The sequence below is a fragment of the Mesoplodon densirostris genome, chromosome 5 (assembly GCF_025265405.1).
Source record: "Mesoplodon densirostris isolate mMesDen1 chromosome 5, mMesDen1 primary haplotype, whole genome shotgun sequence".
Taxonomy (NCBI): domain Eukaryota; kingdom Metazoa; phylum Chordata; class Mammalia; order Artiodactyla; family Ziphiidae; genus Mesoplodon; species Mesoplodon densirostris.
In genome coordinates this window covers 109449747-109468491 of record NC_082665.1, presented here as the reverse complement: position 1 = coordinate 109468491, position 18745 = coordinate 109449747, and the positions used below count along the sequence as shown (strand labels likewise).

Genomic DNA, 18745 nt, shown 5'->3' with positions numbered 1-18745 from the left:
TAACCCAGAAGCTAAGTTGATAGATTGCTTCATATCTCATTAAACCAATCTCCATCTTGAGAATAGGTCAGTTCAGTTAAATGGTCGTGTCTCATTTCAGGAGGTTGTCTTGTATTTGAGCTCCCCAAATTAGGCCTATATTGTGTGAGAAATCAGGTATTTAATAAGGCATTTCTATGGAAACAAAAGAAAAACAAAGCTTGATGATTGCAGCAGACTGAAAACCCAGTCTGAGTTCTGAGGGCAGTCAGTCAAGAAGATTTCTAGAAAATTCTCTAGATTTTGGGGTCAAAGCATCTTCTGTAGTTTGAATGTCTCTAATGAGGTCATCATGTGTTCAAGTAAACTTTCTGAGTGGTGCACACAGCAGCAGACACAAAGATGGCCTACACATAAGCTGTTGTGGTTATTTCTCTGAAGTTTGTATCAAGTCGTTCACATTCAGTTTGAAGGGTTTCAGGGAATAGTGCAGCTTTTGTTCTTAGTGATTCCAAGTCAAGCGGGTAAGAGAAAATTGGAAACATTAGTTTGGGGTGTTATAGCCAGATATTGGAGGAAACTAGAAGAATTCAGGATTCAGTTCAGTTTACAGGTAAATAACAAAACCTCAAAGACAATTAACAGCACTAGAATCTAATATCCACAAAGCTGTGTTATAGAAACATACTTTATCTCTCTAAAATGACCCTCATTTCTATAAAAGAGAGCCAAATTAAGTCTAATATTTTTGCAAAATACATCTAGTTCCAAAAAATTGACCTGATTATTTACATAAGTGCAGCAAGAATAGTGATTGATCACAGAGGCTCTTTTAAATCTGTTTGCTGGAACTTTTCTTAAGAAATATCAGTTTGAACTTTTAAAAGCCTCTTAAGGCCAGGAAGCCAAACCAAGGACTTACCATCAGAAATTTCCTGCAATACATATAGATTTGGGTGAGTTCGTCTCTTCTCAAGGTCCCCAAAGTATCTTGAGGCTCTTGTACCTACCAGGAAGTGACCTTCCTTAGTCGCCTGATTAGGTTGCTGGGAACCTTGTAAGCAAGGGCAGGCCGGTATTTCCAAGGGGTTTTATTGGCTTCATAAAGTCAGCTTTAGTTCCTTTAAGTTTTCTGGTTATATCTGAGTCTATGCACGTTCTCAAACCTGACATCCTAGTCAAAGCCTTGATAATATAACCAGTGTTTCCAACTGTGTCCTGTTATAAGAACAGATTCTTATTGAACTTATGCAAATAAATATATTACCATGAAAATAAGAATACTCACTGAGAGTTTATGAATTATAGAAGGATCAAGAAGGGAGAAAAAGATAAATAAGTCATCTTTGTTGATAGTGTAAGAGAAAAGAGGGAGGGTTTCCCTCAAATCTGGAAAAACTAAAACAGTTTTAAAAATCAGCAATGTTTCAAATAAAAATGATAAAATTATAATCATCCTCATCAGTTCATTCAGTCCCATGTTATTCTTGTTCTGCTTGAATCCAGTTTTTCCATGAGTTCTGGAAATTCCTACCCAGTTCAGTTTTATGATCTTAAAGTTATCAGAAACCTGTACTCTAGAGTACTTGTTTGAGCTTGCTCCATGAATCTCTCTGAAAATGAAACATATTTTCAAAAGCATAAAAGTAAAAGAGTAACTCTCTGTAAATGACAAAGACTTTAAAATGGCCATGGTTAAAGATCTCATGACAGTTCATTATAATGCAGTTGACAAAGAAATTTGCTTATTTCTGTAACACATAACACTTCAAGATAATAATTAGAATTAAAAGTGATAACATACCAGGACATATCAGATTTTATACAATTTCTAGAACACGTATAAATAACATGTAGCCACACAAATATAATCTAAGAAGGTTTAGCATCATTTATTTGGCAATGCTTCTCACAATCCAACATATCAAACAAGCCTAATTAGTTCATCATCTCTCCTCCATAAAGAGAGAGAACAAATATGGTAGCACGTATATGTGGAATCTAAAAAATTAATACAAATGAATCTGTATACAAAACAGAAACAGAGTAACAGAGATAGAAAACAAACTTATGGTTACCAAAGGGGAGAGGAGGTGCTGGAGGGATAAGTTAGGTATTTGGGATTAGCAGATACAAACTATTATATATAAAATAGATGAACAACAAGGTCCCACTGTATAGCACAGGGAACTATAGTCAACATCCTGTAATAAACCATAATGGAAAAAAATATGAAAAAGTATATATATATATATATATATATATATATATATATATATATATATATATATATAATTAAATCACTCTTCTGTTCACCAGAAACTAACAAAACATTGTAAAACAATTATACTTCAATTTTTTTTTTTTTAAATAGGAGAGAGAACAAATCTTTTGAGATGTTCCAGGGACCCTCTGGGAAATCCCCAAATTAGTTCGAGGTCAAAAAGACTTTATTTAGAATTTAATTTTGGGAGGTTTGTGAAAAATATCAAAAGGTTTGGATACTTGACTAAATAGGATCCCAGATTATTAATAAACAATACTTAATAATCTGTGTGACAAGGTGACAGTAAAGTGTTTCAAAGGCAAATATAGAATGTTACATAGTTGTTAATAAAACTTCACTCTTAATATTAAGAAGAGTCAGTTTTCTTAAGTTATCAAAGACCTGATTAAGATGACATGAAGCACAGGAAATTATTTTGATAAAACACAGAACTTCTGTTTTTTAGGAAGGTTATTTAATAGGTAAAGAAAAACCTTTCACAGTCTCTTATCAGGAGCAGACCAACAGTCCAGTAAACTTTGTCTTTTCAGTATATGAAAAAAAAATCAAGTTTTAGTTTTATATAAGTACAATATTAATATTAAGGCTTATTTAAAAAACACTTTTAATAACAATTCAATTTTAGCCAGCTTGATTAGACAAGGTAAAATTTCCCATGCTCATGCTTTATCTCCCTCTCTATATATAGTTACAGATATAGATATGTCCATAATTTGTCCTCTATTTTTCTGTTTTCCTCTTTTCAATTCTGAAATAATCAGTATTACTTTAGGACAAATTTACTTTCTTTTCCATTAACAAAAATGCATCTCCATATCTCATACCTTTTCTTAGCCAAAAACACATCTTACTTTCCTTGCATACAGAATTTTTCCCCTTATTATTTCTAGTAGTTTACATATACAGTTGACACTTGAACAACATGGGTTTGAACAGCATGGGTCCACTTATACACAGATTTTTTTTCAATAAATATGTACTACAGTACTATATGATCTGAGTTGGTCATTTCATTGGAGGAACCCCCTTCCCCGATTTCAGTATATGTATTTTTTTCTCTCTCTTGAGCTGATCAGTTTTCCCAATGAGGAACTGTCCATTCTTTGTGTATTTGAGGGAAGGGTTAGTAGGATATAATGCTGGCTCCTAGATTTGGGCTAAGGGAGGGCCTCTAGTCAGTATGTAGACTTTCACCATCTTTCTGATTGCTGGTTGTTACCCCCTCCCTTAACTATGCCCAAGTCCCTAAGCCCAGAGTCCCTCTGGGTCAATGTCTTCAGAGAATAAACATCCATTCCTCACCCTGGAATGAGTTAAGAGTGGGTACAAGGCTGCATCGAAGTGGGGAAAAGGAACTTTTTCTAAAGGCTTTCAACCAATCCTTCCACTTCAGGCTTCCTAACACCCACATTCAGAGCTACTTGTTGCCTACAGTTTTTTTTTTTTTTTTTTTTTTTTTTTTTTTTCGGTATGCGGGCCTCTCACTGCCGTGGCCTCCCCCGTTGCGGAGCACAGGCTCCGGACGCGCAGGCCCAGCGGCCATGGCTCACGGGCCCAGCCGCTCCGCGGCATATGGGATCCTCCCAGACCGGGGCACGAACCCATATCCCCTGCATCGGCAGGCGGACTCTCAACCACTGCGCCACCAGGGAGGCCCGCCTACAGTTTTTGAACTTTTATGAAATTGTGCCACATCAATTGCCTTGCACCTTGGTTTTCCTTTGCCTAACTTGTATTCCAGATCTCTCTGCTAAGTCAGTAACCCATCACTAATCTATCTGTTTTGTAGCTTCCACCCATGCTCTTTGCCTTGTGAATTGATGCCTTTTTCCCCCCTTTTACTGTCACGCAGTGGGATTTCAAGAGTGATCAGAAGGAAATGTATGTGTTCAATCCTCTATGTTTAATTAGAAGTCATTAACCTGTTTTACAGATGGAGAAACTGAGGTTCAGGGAGGGATAATGACCTGCACCAGTCATATCTCATAACCAAGCCAGAAATAAAGTCTCTAGTCCTCATGTGTATGTTCTTTATGAAAGAAGCAAAAAGGTATGAAAACAGGAGGAATGCAGACATTTAGTAAAGTGGTTTGAGGATGGGGGCATGTATAAATGGAGAGTGCTGATGGGAGGCAATGAAAAGAGATGGCCAGAAAAAAAAGGAAGTGTTTTCATCCTTGGGTTTTCTGCCATCTTGCATTTCATTGTCTTCAAATTCCTTCAAGATATTTATTGTCTGCAAGAACCCCTCTCTGTGTTTACCACTCTCCTATTTCAAGCCAGAATCCTAACTGGTTCTATCCTATACTCCGTTCTTTTCCAGAAAGATATAATATTTTTAAACGGTTATTCTACTCAAATTGCCCATATTCTCAAATGCTTGCAATGACTCCCCACTGTCTATGAGGTAAAATCCAAATCCCCTCATTATTTCAATAATCCAAGTCCCTGAACTGGTTGGGGAGAGGGGTTGATAGGAAAACTTAGTGGCAAGAGATGGGAGCAACTTGACAAAAGAAGGGACAATAAGCATTGGTGAAAAGGAGAAGTTAAAAATGACTCTAAGGTGATAAGCTTGAGTGACTAGGGCAAATTTGAACAAGAAAGTCAGAGATGTTGATGAGCTTGATTTTGAATGTGGGAAGGTAGAGATGGTAGTACGAGAACCATGTAGAAATGCCTAGCAGGCAGATGGAAAGAGAGAGTGAAAGATGTAGCTATGCATCACAAGATCTCAGGATTGGCATGTTCTTACATGATTCCCAATCCAATGCTAGAAGGAGTGAGAGAATATGATAGCTCCAAGGGTCACCAAACTACTTAAGCCCACCCAAATACCTCCATTTTAAACAGATTCCCTTTGATTTGATAAAGCTTTAGAAAATCTCTTTAGGATGGGGATATTTGGGTGGGTTTATGTAGGAGAGAAAAAAGAAAAAGAGGGGATGTGTATGTCAATATTTCTAATCTATACTCTTTTTTGTTGTTGTTGTTAAAGCTAAAGCATACCCAAAACATAACTGCCTGATCCCTGCAGTGATACTGATAACTGTATTAATTTCCTTTTGCTGCTGTAACAAATTACCATGAATTTAGTGCCTTAAAACAACACAAATTTACTTTCTCATGGTTTTGGAGGTTAGAAGTCAAATATCAGCCTCACTTGGCTAAAGTCACGTGTCAGCAGAGCTGGTTCCTTCTGGAGGCTCTAGGGGAGAATATATTTCTTTGCCGTTATGAGCTTCTAAAGGCTGCTTGCATTCCTTGGCTCGTGACCCCTTCCTCCACCTTCAGAGCACATCACTTCAACCTCTGGTTCTATAGTTAACTTTCCTTTTTCTGACAGTGACCCTCTTGCCTCCCTCCTATAAAAACTCATGTGATTACACTTGGCCATTTGGATAACACAGGATAATCTCCTCATCTCAAGATCCTTAAATTAGTTACGTCTGAAAAGTCCCTTTAGCCATGTAAAGTAACATATTAGGACATGGGCATTTGGGGGGAACCATTATTCAGCCTACTACAATAACTTTCTGATGAAACTCAGGACCCTCAGTTCTTGTCAAGATATGGTCTATATATATTGATATCAATGAATGAGTGAATGCATGAGTAAAAATCTTTTAATGATTTAACAAATATTTATTATTGAGTCCATTATCTGCTAGGTCATGGTTTTTCTTTTTTTTTTTTTTTTTTGCGGTATGCGGGCCTCTCACCACTGTGGCCTCTCCCGTTGCGGAGCACAGGCTCCGGACGCGCAGGCTCAGCGGCCATGGCTCATGGGCCCAGCTGCTCTGCGGCATGTGGGATCTTCCTGGACCGGGGCACGAACCCGTGTCCCCTGCATCGGCAGGCGGTCTCAACCACTGCACCACCAGGGAAGCCCTAGGTCATGTTTTAAACTATCTGCAAAGGAGGTCCAGGAACCAGTTCTTATTCTATAAATTTGACCTTGCATTGGTCCCAAAGCAAATTCTGTCATATTAAAATGGCAGCCAGTTCATTGATTACCATGGAATTAAGACAAGAGAAGACAAGTCTTTTTTCATCGTTCTACTTATAGGCATTTAGATACCAAAAAAAAAGTTAAACAGAGCAACAACATAGACATAGCCCCAACTGAACTGCTGCTCTTGGTTAAGGGAATTTTTTGGTGGCCTACATGTAGTCATGGGGCCTGTTCCCCGTGTGGGCTGTGAGTTTGACCCCAGTGGTGAGGGACCTGCCCTCCTTGTAGCCTGAGTGTCTGACCTTGATGTGGCCCTTGGGATTGTCCCCCGTGTGGGCTGTGGATCTGTCACCTTTGTGGCCTGACGACCTGCCCCTTGGGTGGCTTGTGCGTCCTGTGTCAACTGCTGGCCTGACATCTTTATAGCCTGAGAATATGTCAGCCCGGGGGGTCTGTGGTCCTGTCCCCAGTGTGGATTGTGAATGTGCCAACCCTTTAGGTAATGGACCTATTGCTTGTCTGGGCTGTGGGTCTGTCCACCCTGGGGGACGTGATCCTGCTACTCGGATGGGCTGTGCGCCTGTTCCCTGTGCAGCCTGCCGGTCTGCCCCTGGTGTGAGCAGTCGGCCTGTCTCCCATTTGAGCTGAGGGCCTGCCCCAGGCACTTGGATCCCAGCAGTGGCATGGCTGGGCCCTGGGCCTCTATGGGTGCAGGAATACCCACTTCCCTGAGTCTCCTGTGCCTCAGCTGACTGGTTCCTAGCTTGGTTTTGGCCACACACGTCACCAAGGTGAGGAGAGGAGCTCCCAGTCTTCATGTAGGAGAGAGAGGATCTGGCCGGCTCTGTCATGCAGTTATATAAGTTCTGTATACAGAAGCCCAGAGCACATGCCTCACAATTGACCACATCATGGTGCCCATCCAAAGGCACCTCCTGGATCACTGGCTTCTCCAAAATCTTCCTGATGCCATTTCTGTAGAATCTCTCCAGAATACGCTGCACCAGGTTGTTCAGAATCCTCTTGGTGCTATCCAGGGAGAACTCAGGCTTCTCAAATTGAGACTGGGAACACTTCCGGCACCTCTGACCAAAGAGCCGCACAAGCACCTTTCCCTGGGACTTCTGTTGCTCCAGGTACATGTGAAATAGGATCTGCACTTGGGCGGAAGCCCAGCTTCGATGGCATGAGGAACACTGGAACCTACAGAGAGAAGATCATCGTGCCCTCAGCTGATTGTTGACCAAGGCCAGGGAAATGGGCCTGGCCTCAGTCTCTAAGAACCCCTTCAACTTGAAAAAGTGTATGTGATATTGCCAATTTGACAAGAATGAGAGGGACTGCATTTCTAGTAAAGCTTTCTCCTGTGGCCCATTGAACTCCCACCTATATGTGGTACCAAGTCTGCCTCTTTGCCAGTAAAACACCTCTGGATGTCTCAGAGGGAAAAACATTTCTGCCATTTGCCAGTGAAATTTGGTCTTCACAAGGTCATAGAAAACTCTTATAAAGTACCTATTTTGAGGCAATGTTTTATAATGTTATCCCATTTTATCTTTAAAGCACTCTTCTGAGGTAGGCATTATTGAGCCCAATATGCAGATAAGGAAACTGAATCATAAAACAATACACAACTTGCTTAAGGACACACAAAGTTAAGTGGTAGAGCCATGTTTCCAATCCCAACATTATCTACCTACTATACCACATCAAATCTATTGAGCAATGTGGTTAGTTTTGTACCTGACCTAGGACCTGGAACCATAATACATGGGCTGGAGACTCAAGTCCATAGTTTACAACAGGGGGAGTTTGGAAAAAACACTACTCTAAGCCTCAACTTTTACATCCATAAAATATTCAAGGGAAAAATATTCAAGGGTTATATTGTCAACATTAAATGAGATAATATATGTGAAAGCATTTTGTAAACTACAAAGTGCTTTTCAAAAGCTGGTTGATATTTTTCTAAAACTATGCTGATCCGTTGCTTTTCCCAACTCAGAATGATTATCAGGTCAATTCATCTGAACAAGAAAAGCACCTGTCCATTTGTGGCAGTGCCAAACTGATAGAAGACATCATGAGTCCCTCAAAGAGCTCTGGCTGGTGCAAAGAGAGACTCTTACATAGTTCACCAGGTTCCAAGCAGAACAGAATGACTGCTATGTGGGCTGTGGCCAATGGCTTGAAAACTGTGTAGAGCCCCGTGAAGCTTCATGTAAACAATGGATTCTGCAGCTAAAAATAATTATATATAAATATATATGTTCTGTAGTATGTAATATATGAACATATGTTATTTATAAATGTATTAGAAACATATATATATATATATATATATATATAGAGAGAGAGAGAGAGAGAGAGAGAGAGAGAGAGAGAGAGAACCATTCACTATCTTATGGGAATGGAGAAGGAAGAAAGAACACTTACTCTCCCTAGGAAGACCAGGGTTCTTGAGTTAGTCCTTGAGGGACAAGTAGGGAGAGAGGGAGGGAGGAAGAAAGGGCCTGCTGAACAGGCAGAACATCATAGACAAGGGTATAGAAGTCTGAAAATTTATGGCATGGCTAATAACCCATAAGGAATGGAACAGAGGACACCTGAGGCAGGATGGGGGCAGGCAGGGAAGCAGGATAACAGGTGAGGTGGAAAGTGAAGCAAAAGTCCCTGCATGCCATATAAAAAGAGAAGACTTGATTGTCCAAGTCTTGTCCAAGTCAGCATTTCTCACCCTTCTGCATGGGCAAGGAAGCTGGCTCCTGCAACTTAGAGGCTCATTGGAAGTTAAAGAGGGAGACAGACAATAAGGGAGGGGCAGTATTTAGGGACGCCAAGAACCAGGTTTTAATTTCTTGCAGCATCAATCCCTCCGATTATCTTCAGGCCTTCAGTAAAGTAATGTTCAAAGCCATTGCTTGGCCTTAATCAATTCTTGGGGCTATAAAGGAAGGCCCCAGTCCTAGGCTGGTACTGACCAGGACTAGGCTCTTAGGGCTCCTGCAGCCAGGGGAAGCCAGACAGGACTGATGGGGGAGAGCAGGTCTCTATATAGAAGCAGTCTAGAATAAATTGTGGTGAGCGAATAGGAGGGCAGATTTATGGTATTCCCTGGGGATTTCCAGAAATACTTAGGGAGGAAGCCTAGTAAAAGAAAAAATTTCCTACCATTAAGCAAAATAGAGGCTTAGAGCCTTATCATTTCCATCTTAAAGAACACTGTGATTACAAAAGCATGAAGAGCCTGTTGAAACATATTCTTTTAACAAGCTCTCAGAAGAATCATCAGTGCTCAGCTGAACCTCTTGGCTCAGAAAGGCCCATGGCTGGACAGACTCTCACATACCTGCCAAATGCTCTCTGCTTGTATTGCTTCCACCCTAGGGCTGCGCAGTCTAGCCGAAGGTTCTCATCTATCTTCAGGGTCCATCTTGCCTGGGGTTTCTCCTGCCAGATCAGTCCTTGAAATGTCTGCTCCCATGTCCCAACATCCAAAATCATTCTCTTGCTCTGAAGCCTGGCGTCCATATTGACAATAACTTTCAGTTTCCAGCAGGAAGAAAAAACAGTTTCAGTTTCCCGGTCAGGACACACGTCAACTGCTTTTTTTTTTTTTTTTTTTTTTTAACATCTTTATTGGAGTATAATTGCTTTACAATGGTGTGTTAGTTTCTGCTTTATAACAAAGTGAATCAGTTATACATTTATATATATCCCCATATCTCTTCCCTCTTGCGTCTCCCTCCCTCCCACCCTCCCTATCCCACCCCTCCAGGCGGTCACCAAGCCCCAAGCTGATCTCCCTGTGCTATGCAGCTGCTTCCCACTAGCTGTCTACCTTAGGTTTGGTAGTGTATATATGTCCATGCCACTCTCTCACTTTGTCACAGCTTACCCTTCCCCCTCCCCATATCCTCAAGTCCATTCTCTAGTAGGTCTGTGTCTTTATTCCTGTCTTACCCCTAGGTTCTTCATGACCTTTTTTTTTTTCTTAGATTCCATATATGTGTGTTAGCATATGGTATTTGTTTTTCTCCTTCTGACTTACTTCACTCTATATGACAGACTCCAGGTTTGACTTTTGTTTCAGACTGTTTGAGTACACAGAGCAAGTTTTTGTTCTGAGGACAGGGGGCAGCAGGGATTTGCTAGTTTGTGAACAGGTTTTGCTAAGGGATGTCTGAGTACAAAACTCTGGTCTGGATTCTGGAGGCACCTATAAGTTAGTTTTTATTTTATTTTTCTCTTATTTTTACACTAGGCAAAGCACTATGCTCGGCATTGGGACAAGTAACATCGACTAAGAATAAGTTCCTACGCCCATAGATGCTCACGCCCTCGTGCAGACACTGGGTAGGGGGGGTCGGTGTGGAGGAGCACGTGTCCAAGGCTCCTTTCGTGCACCTGATGAGACCTCACCACAGTCCCTTAGGGGGGATTATTCCTGGTATTTTTCAGGTGAGTGGCACAGAGAGTGGAGGTACCTTGTTCAAAGCCACCTGGTTGGTAAGCAGCTAAGTGAGACTTGAACCCCGTCCTGTGAGATTCTAAACCTGTGATGTCTCCAGCCACCTCCCTCCCTGAGGAGAGCTCAGAGGGAGCTCAGAATGGTGTTTTGGGTTCCAGGTTGGCACTCTGGAGCCAGTGGGAAGAGCCATTGCGAAACCCTGACCTAGTGATTTGGTCTAGTGAGATATCCTGGGTCATGAGGCAGGACTCTAGGCCAAATGAAAGGATTACTTAACTCTGCCTTTCGCTGTGTAAATTATCATGTAACACAGTATACGAGCAGGTGTGAGAGCCATCTTTGGATGTCACGATAGAGTTCCCATTCCTGGGGTGAGGGATTGGAGCTAGATGACCTATAAAGTCACTTCTAACTCAAAAGAGTCTGAGATTCTAGAAAGTAAGCTCTGTCCCTCTGGAGTTCAAATTCAAATGGGGGAGGTAAGACAAGCAGGATGCTTATGTCCTTAGAAGCCCCTACAGTTATTGTGTCCCAGACAGGATAAGCCTAAGTCTTCTCGTGCTTTCTGGATTTTAACGTGTTCTATTTGGGAGTCAGAAACCCCCTCCCCTGTCCCCCCGCCCAGGATATTCTGTTCTGTACAAACTCTCTCTGCTTTTATAACTTTACACATTGAGGGTGCTTATGTCTGCATAGACAATATAGGAAACTCTTGTCTGCACAGATAGTTGGAGGAACTTAGAATTAAACCCATGGGATATTAGAACTGGAAATCCCTTAGGAATCAACTTGTCCTCTTTTCTCTCTGATTATTATACATAAGAAAATAGAGACAAAGAGGAAAGAAGTCTCCTGCCCAAGGTCACACAGAAAATTATTGCCAATAGAGGGCCAGAACCCAGACGTCCCGTGTCCTAGCTCTGAGCTCTGCTCACCTGCTCCAACCATGCCTAGGCTCTTTCCCCACCCTTCCTCTCCTACTTTATGCCGGGTTGAAGAACCCAAGCCCACTCTTTTTGTCCTGTATCTTCAGAGCATCCCTGTCTCCTGACTCCTCAAATGGTCTTTTTTCCCAAAATGTAGCCTTGACTGATCCATTGCACTCCCTGCCATTTCCCTCTGCCTCTGCTTCATGTGCTTCCTTTGACACACACAACTGCTCCAGGCCAGCCTGGTCCAATGGACAAGGGCATGGGGAGACCAGGGGTATGTATTGAGATTTGAGGGCTGGAGGAAGCCCACTACCTTCCTCACCACCATGACGAAAAAAAGAAGAAAGAGAAAGAAATTACAGCCCTTTAAAAACCCCATGGATCGGGCTTCCCTGGTGGCGCAGTGGTTGAGAGTCCACCTGCCGATGCAGGGGACACGGGTTCATGCCCCGGTCCGGGAAGATCCCACATGCCCCGGAGCGGCTGGGCCCGTGAGCCATGGCCGCTGAGCCTGTGCATCCAGAGCCTGTGCTCCGCAAGGGGAGAGGCCACAACAGTGAGAGGCCCGCGTAACGCAAAAAAAAAAAAAAAAAAAAACCCATGGACCCACTCACTGTAAGCCACTTGTTTCCTCGTACCAAGGCATCGTGACTTTAGGATAATCAAATCATGGAACTTGTAGTTGGAAGAAACCTCATATATCATCTTGTGACCTCCCCCTCCCATGTCATTGATAGCCAAGGTGTCAAAACGACTTACCCAAGTCACACAGGGTGGTGACCTCTAGGCTTTCGTCAACAGTTGGTGCCTTATCACAGATTGGCTGAAGAGTTCCTGAGAGACAGTCAGAAAAGAGGAAGGATCCTCAAAGGACACAAAGCACAGGTCAGTTCTGAAAAAGGAAAATTTAGATTCTCAGCAGTTTTGAGCTGGAATGAAGCTACAGGGTCATCTAATCCTTGGATGGCGCATCATGTCACTCTCCTATTCTTTTTCAAGGCAGACATTGCTAATCGATGATTGCACTCTTCTCTCTGGGTCTGGGCATAACTTCAAAATCTCTTTCATCAATGATCTAGGCAGCCACTGCCAACTGATTGATAGATTACAGTTTTTTTGCCATTCCTGCAATAGTCCAGCTTCCTTATTTTACAAGTTGCAGAAACCAAAGCCAAGATAGATTTAATTTAACTAGGACTAAAGTACAGTTTTTGTAATCTTAGGCATGTACCCATTTTCAGAATATCACATGACCTATTACAAATAGGTCTAGCACAAAGTTTAACACAAAGAGATGTATTCTTCTTGGGAACATTTTAGGCAGAGGAAGAAAGGAGGTTAGACATTAGTGATAGGGATTGAGGGGGTGGGACTGAAAAAGGAGATGGAGACCCTATCTATGGAAGTAATCCATTTGATACTTTATTTCCATAATTACTCTAGCTTGCGAGTGGATGGGATGGAGGGATTAGCTTGGTTAAAGGAGAGAAACAAGAAACAAGAAATGTAGTCCTTAATGTGGTAATAATTTTACATTTTAAACATCTCTTTTCTGGAGAAAACTCTAATTCTGAAAGATATATGCACCCCAATGTTCATAGTAGCACTTTTTACAGTAGCCAAGACATGTGAGCGACCTAAATGTCCACTGACAGATGATTGTATAAAGAAGATGTGGTACATATACACAATGGAATATTAGCCATAAAAAAGAATGCAATAATGCCACTTGTAGCAACATTGATGGACCTAGAGATTATGATATTAAGTAAATCAGAGAGAGAAAGACAAATATCATATGATATCATTTATATGTGGAATCTAAAAAAAACCAAAATACAAATGGACTTATTTACAAACCAGAAATAGACTCACAAATAGAAAACAAATTTATGGCTACCAAAGGGAAAAGGGAGGGGAGGGATAAATTAGGAGTTTGAGATTAACATATACACATTACTCTATATAAAACAGATAAACAACAAGGACCTATTGTGTAGCACAGAGAACTATATTCATTATTTTGTAATAACTTAAAAAATATCTCTTTGATTAGTTAGCACAAATACTATAGGTATATGGAACATAGATACAAAAAAATTTTAAGGTGATTGATCTGGGGAACAATGAGGCTGGATGATCCCTAACCTAAATCCGTGTCTCCTGCCTCAGTGCTTCAGAGTAGGGAGAGGTGAATTCTGGACTAGGAGTCCCTGCTGTGTTGGTGATGCCAGACAAATATCTTCATCTCTTGGACCCTGGCATGACTTGTCCAGTAAGTTGCAGGACCAGGCCTCAAATTTCTCTGATGCCACACTAAGTCCCATGAAAGAATGGGCATGTCTAAAGAAAGAATGAGTTGCTAATGGTTGAAGAACAGGCAGAAGGCGTGGGGAGCTATTTGGGGGAATCTAAGTGGGGTCTTCATGCTGCTCCTCTAAGGGTTGTGCTTTCTGAGCTGGGGCCCCTGGGCACATCCTAGGAAGAACTGCCATTCCAGTTAGGATGACTTCTCAGCAAAAGGTCAGCCTGGAGGGGAAGGGAGGTGTTGAACTCACATTGCCTGGAATGTAATGGAAGGGGCTGTTTCTACTCTCATCATTGCCCCTTCGCTGCATGTATGGATAGTCACAAGCACAACAGGGAACCAGCAAGCTCAAGGGAAAGCAGAATTAGACCATTGCCTTGAAAAGATCAAATAACACATTTATCAAATACCTATAACCTGCGGGTCCTTATCCTCAGGCAGGGAACAGCCCAGCAGGAAAGACAGGTATGTATATAAAAGAGCATCTAGCCTTACTTTGCCCTGTCTCACTTTTCTCAGCTTATCCTTTTAGTTAAGAGCGTAGAAGTAGAGCCAGCCTCCCTGTGTTGAGTGCTAGTTCCACCATGTACACCTTGGTGGCCTGTGCAAGTCCCTTTAACTTCTCTGTGCCTCAGTTTCTCCATCAAAAGAAGTAGGGATAATAACACTACCTACCTTATAGGGCTGTTGTGAGGCTTGAATGAGTATAAAAATAGTTATTGTCATTTAGTAAGCAAATAGAAGTGTTCGCTAGTTTTCTATTGTTGCTATGTTGCATGTTTCTTTGTAAGTTACCATAAAGTCTTTCACCTCTCTATCTATCTATCATCTATCTATCTATCTATCTATCTATCTATCTATCTATCTATCTATAGTAGTACAGGGTGAAAAAAACCACAAATAATTGTGTATATAAGGCCTCCAAGAGCACAGCAGTCACTTAGGAATCCAGTCTGAGCAGAGATATGTATTCCTATCATATCTTACTATCTATCCCCAGCCCCACTCTGTTCCATGCAACTCCCTGGGCGGGGCCAGTGCTCCCCGAGGACTCATGTCCAGCCCCTGTCTGGATAGTCAACTCCCCTGTAAAAGTGAAGTAAGAGTTGTGAAAGGAGCAGGAAGACCAGAGCCTGCTGCCGCTCAGGCCCAGGGCTAGGCCTCCTGGGAACACCATTCCAGACAGCAAAGATCACGCTCAAAGGACAATAAAGTAAACCTTTTAGAAAGAACAAGAAGTAATGTGTAAAATCAAAAGAACTGAAACAAAAGCTCACCAATTTTCAAAGAGGCAGTTTGTTTCACAGTTTCTGTGAAAACCTGTTTGGTGTCAGGCCTCGCACAGTCCATCTGGGAAACTGGGGTTTGCCTTGATAGACAACTATTTGGATACTTTGGGGGTAAAAAGACCTTCTGTGAACTTGAAGAAAGCTGACCCCAGAGAGGAGAGTGGCCAACCCCAGGCTGCTCAGCCTACAAATAGAGCCCCAGACTCCCATTCTTGACATCCACCTTCTCTTTTTCAGCACAGGTTGTTTTAAAACCAGAGTCAGAAATATTTGGACTCTGTTCCAAAGCTGTGGTGAAGATGTGATAAAGCAGAGTCTTTAGACCCCCTTCCCCTGCCACCGCAGGCCAGGCCAGGAAACCAGTAGGTGGAAGCTATACCCACTCATTGGCTTTTCTTTTCTGACTCACTTTACCTAATTCCTCCCTCCTGCCCCCAGGGATCACCCCTCACATTAACCACCTGCACTAAGTTCTTGTCTTGGGCTGTGCTTCTAGAAGAACCCCAGCCAAGACAAAGAGCAACTTAATTTTCCTTCACTTCCTGCCCATGTGTAAAAAAGGCATTTTCCAGTCTGACATGGAAGGAGCCTAGAAGTCATCACTTCCATCCCTACAACAAGAAAAAAGCTGAACAAACTGAAAGTCAACAACCCTTCTTAGATTCATAAGAGAATTTGGGGTCACAGGACAAACCACTGCCCTGAAAACTGGAGGGACAGATGGGTGGATACAGAGGATCACAGCTTACCACAGTCAAATGCTCAGAAGCAGAAGCCCCCACGGGAACCAGTACCAGCAGGAACAGTTTACACTGTCAATGGCCAATTGCTGGAAGCTCAGTGGACAAGCTTGAGAATTAAAAAATCCAGGGGACCCAGTCTTAGGGGGGTTTCCCACCTTTTTGTGAGTTTTACCTCCAGGAAAATCTCACTACAAAGATGGAGAAAAATCTTCCTGTGCTTCTGACAGGGGAAGGAGGAAAAAAAGATTTTTTAAAACACCCAGAACTCTCTGTTCTTAAAGTCTGCCTTTAAGGAAAACTGTTTCACTGGAGCATAACACAGCTGGGTTTTACAGAAGCCTAACTGACCTGGGGGAAAGGAAATACCCAAATGCCAGCCCCTTCTACCCTTCACTGTGAGGGATGGGAATGACTTCACTCCTTTTCTGATCGATAATGAGTACAAAGCCCACCAAACTTGCAGTGACAAGAATGCAGAGCCTGGCATACACTTAAGGGGGCAGGGCTACCCCTGTGCTGCTTTCTGGGAGAGGTGCCAGGTCCCACACAGGTCAAACTAATTCTCAACTCATCTGATAATATTTGGGGGAGGAATAAAGAATTTAGCTATCAAGATTTCTAAATATACAACTAGAATCATTAAACCACCAAGACTTGGAAGAGATTTTAGAGGCCCTCTAAGTCCTATTCTTTACTTGCTTGCTTTGTAATGGTTACCATTTGAATTATGAGTAAAAATTCAGATACTGTTTCTAGACTGACTCAGGGAGAAATGCATTGGATTTAAAATTAGAAGACAAGGTTATATGTTCCAACTCCAACACTTATTGAGTTACTTAAGATCTTTGAATCTTTTTTTTTTTTTTTTTTTTTTCTTTTTGCGGTATGTGGGCCTCTCACTGTTGTGGCCTCTCCCGTTGCGGAGCACAGGCTCCGGATGCGCAGGCCCAGCGGCCATGGCTCACGGGCCCAGCCGCTCCGCGGCATGTGGGATCCTCCCAGACCGGGGCACGAACCCGTATCCCCTGCATCGGCAGGCGGACTCTTAACCACTGCGCCACCAGGGAGGCCCCAGATCTTTGAATCTTAATGTCTTCATCTACCAAATGGAAATAATAATACCCATACCATTAGATTTAATGGTATATGTACTGATATGGTATAGATATGAACCATAACTACAAAACATCAGTATTATTTCAAAAAAAGAAAGAACATGTAGAGGCTTGAAATAGTAGCTCTTGGATGGAAAGGAATATTTGAACCAGATATTTAAAGGGTAAAAAAGAGATAAGGACCCTTATATGTAAAGGAGAGAGATATGTAAGACCAAGAACCTAGAAAGTGTTTGTGTCTGTATGTTATGGAGAAGAGAAGCGGAAGATAAAATGCATAACTAAATTTTAGAGCACTTTGTCTCTTAGATATGTTTATCACCATATCTTTGTTGTTCCTACAATAGCCCAATGGCTTATGACCCTTAATAAACAATGTTTCAGAACAGGTGCATATAATGGAGCTTTGGAAAATACAGAAGTCCAGGCCTACCTTTGGAAATTCTGATTCTACATGTCTGGGGGTAGAGAGGCATGTATTTTTAGAAAACTCCAAGAATGATGCCAAAATACACTCCTGCATAAAAATCAATATAAATTAAAAATCTGAGGCTCAGGAAGCTTGAGCAAATCCTAAGATCTAACATATGAGTGGCAGAGATAGGAGATGAATCCCAGTGCTTTAAATCCCACTTGTGTGCTTTTTTCCACCATGCAGATCTGGAAGGCAAGGTCAGCCTTCATTAGTCTAGTCATCATGGCTGAGTTGACCTGGCACCAGAAAGCAGCTTGCTCTCTGATGGAAGGAGGCCACGAGATGGCCACAGTCCTAATGTACGAATTGAATTAACAGCAGCACACATTGAAACCCAGGGAGGGGAGCTATTGAGAAATGAAGGCAGATCATCCAGGGCCAAGGCGACATGAAGCTGGGAGTTGCTGCACAGCCTGCTGATGTTCACACCAATAAGCCAAACTTGGCTTTTCACCTCTGCGGCTTCAGTCTGTCCATGAAAGTGCAGCTTGGGCCTCGGTGAGAGCCCTGTGGCCCCTCCTGATGTCAGTGAGAACTTTCGACTGTGCAAAGAGCAACCAGGGCCCCAGGCCAGTAACAGGAAACAAGCAGGCTCAAAACCACAGACTCACCCAGGGGTGGTTTGGTGAGTGCATTAAAGGTCACTGATCTTGACCTCAATGTAGGTGTTTTGCAAAAATTCAGGATTAACCCCCTAAAGGATAGTTCATGAGATTTATGCTGGAGTTGTTTTACAGTCTGACCTAGAGTCTTGCATTGAAGTTATTGACTTCTCCCAAGTTCATTCTGACAGGCCATTGTGATAGCCTGTTTTGTGTATCTCTCTGTGAGGCATTCTTCATTCTCAGCCACAGACTGAAGATTAGGTTTTCCATTGTTGTTGGGGAAAAAGAGGTCAATGCTATCTCTCTCCCTGCCAACTCTTCAGAGATTTTTTTTTTCCATTTTGTTTTAAAAAATCCAGGTACATTATAACCCTGATTCAATGAGGAGGAGCCTGTCTGGCCCTGTGATCACCTTTAATTACTGGGAATCAGTTGAACGTGTCAGGTCTGCAGAGAGAGATCAGTAAGGGCTACTGCTTCAGACCAAAACCTACTGTGCACATGACCTGCTCAGAAGATGGAAAGGCTGGGAGATTATAGGTGATGAATGCTGCTTGAGGCATCAGCACTATTGTACTCTTTTCTC

The 18745-nt window shown here is 42.2% G+C and overlaps 1 protein-coding gene across 1 annotated transcript; it reads right to left on the bottom strand.

Moving 5' to 3' along the window:
• Nucleotides 1-6354: 6354 nt before the first annotated feature.
• Nucleotides 6355-9799, bottom strand: RTP4 (receptor transporter protein 4). The gene is made up of 2 exons (XM_060100119.1): nt 9571-9799; nt 6355-7424 (listed from the first exon to the last, which is right to left on the bottom strand). Exons 1-2 carry the CDS (start codon nt 9750-9752, stop codon nt 6431-6433), a joined length of 1176 nt encoding a protein of 391 aa, XP_059956102.1. The 5' UTR covers nt 9753-9799; the 3' UTR covers nt 6355-6430.
• Nucleotides 9800-18745: the final 8946 nt, after the last annotated feature.

Coding starts and splice junctions, on each gene's coding strand:
- RTP4 (XM_060100119.1), bottom strand. CDS start 9,752: ATGGACGCCAGGCTTCAGAGCAAGAGAATGATTTTGGATGTTGGGACA. Junction 7,425..9,570: donor AAGCAGAGAGCATTTGGCAG/GTATGTGAGAGT, acceptor TTCTCTCTGTAG/GTTCCAGTGTTCCTCATGCC.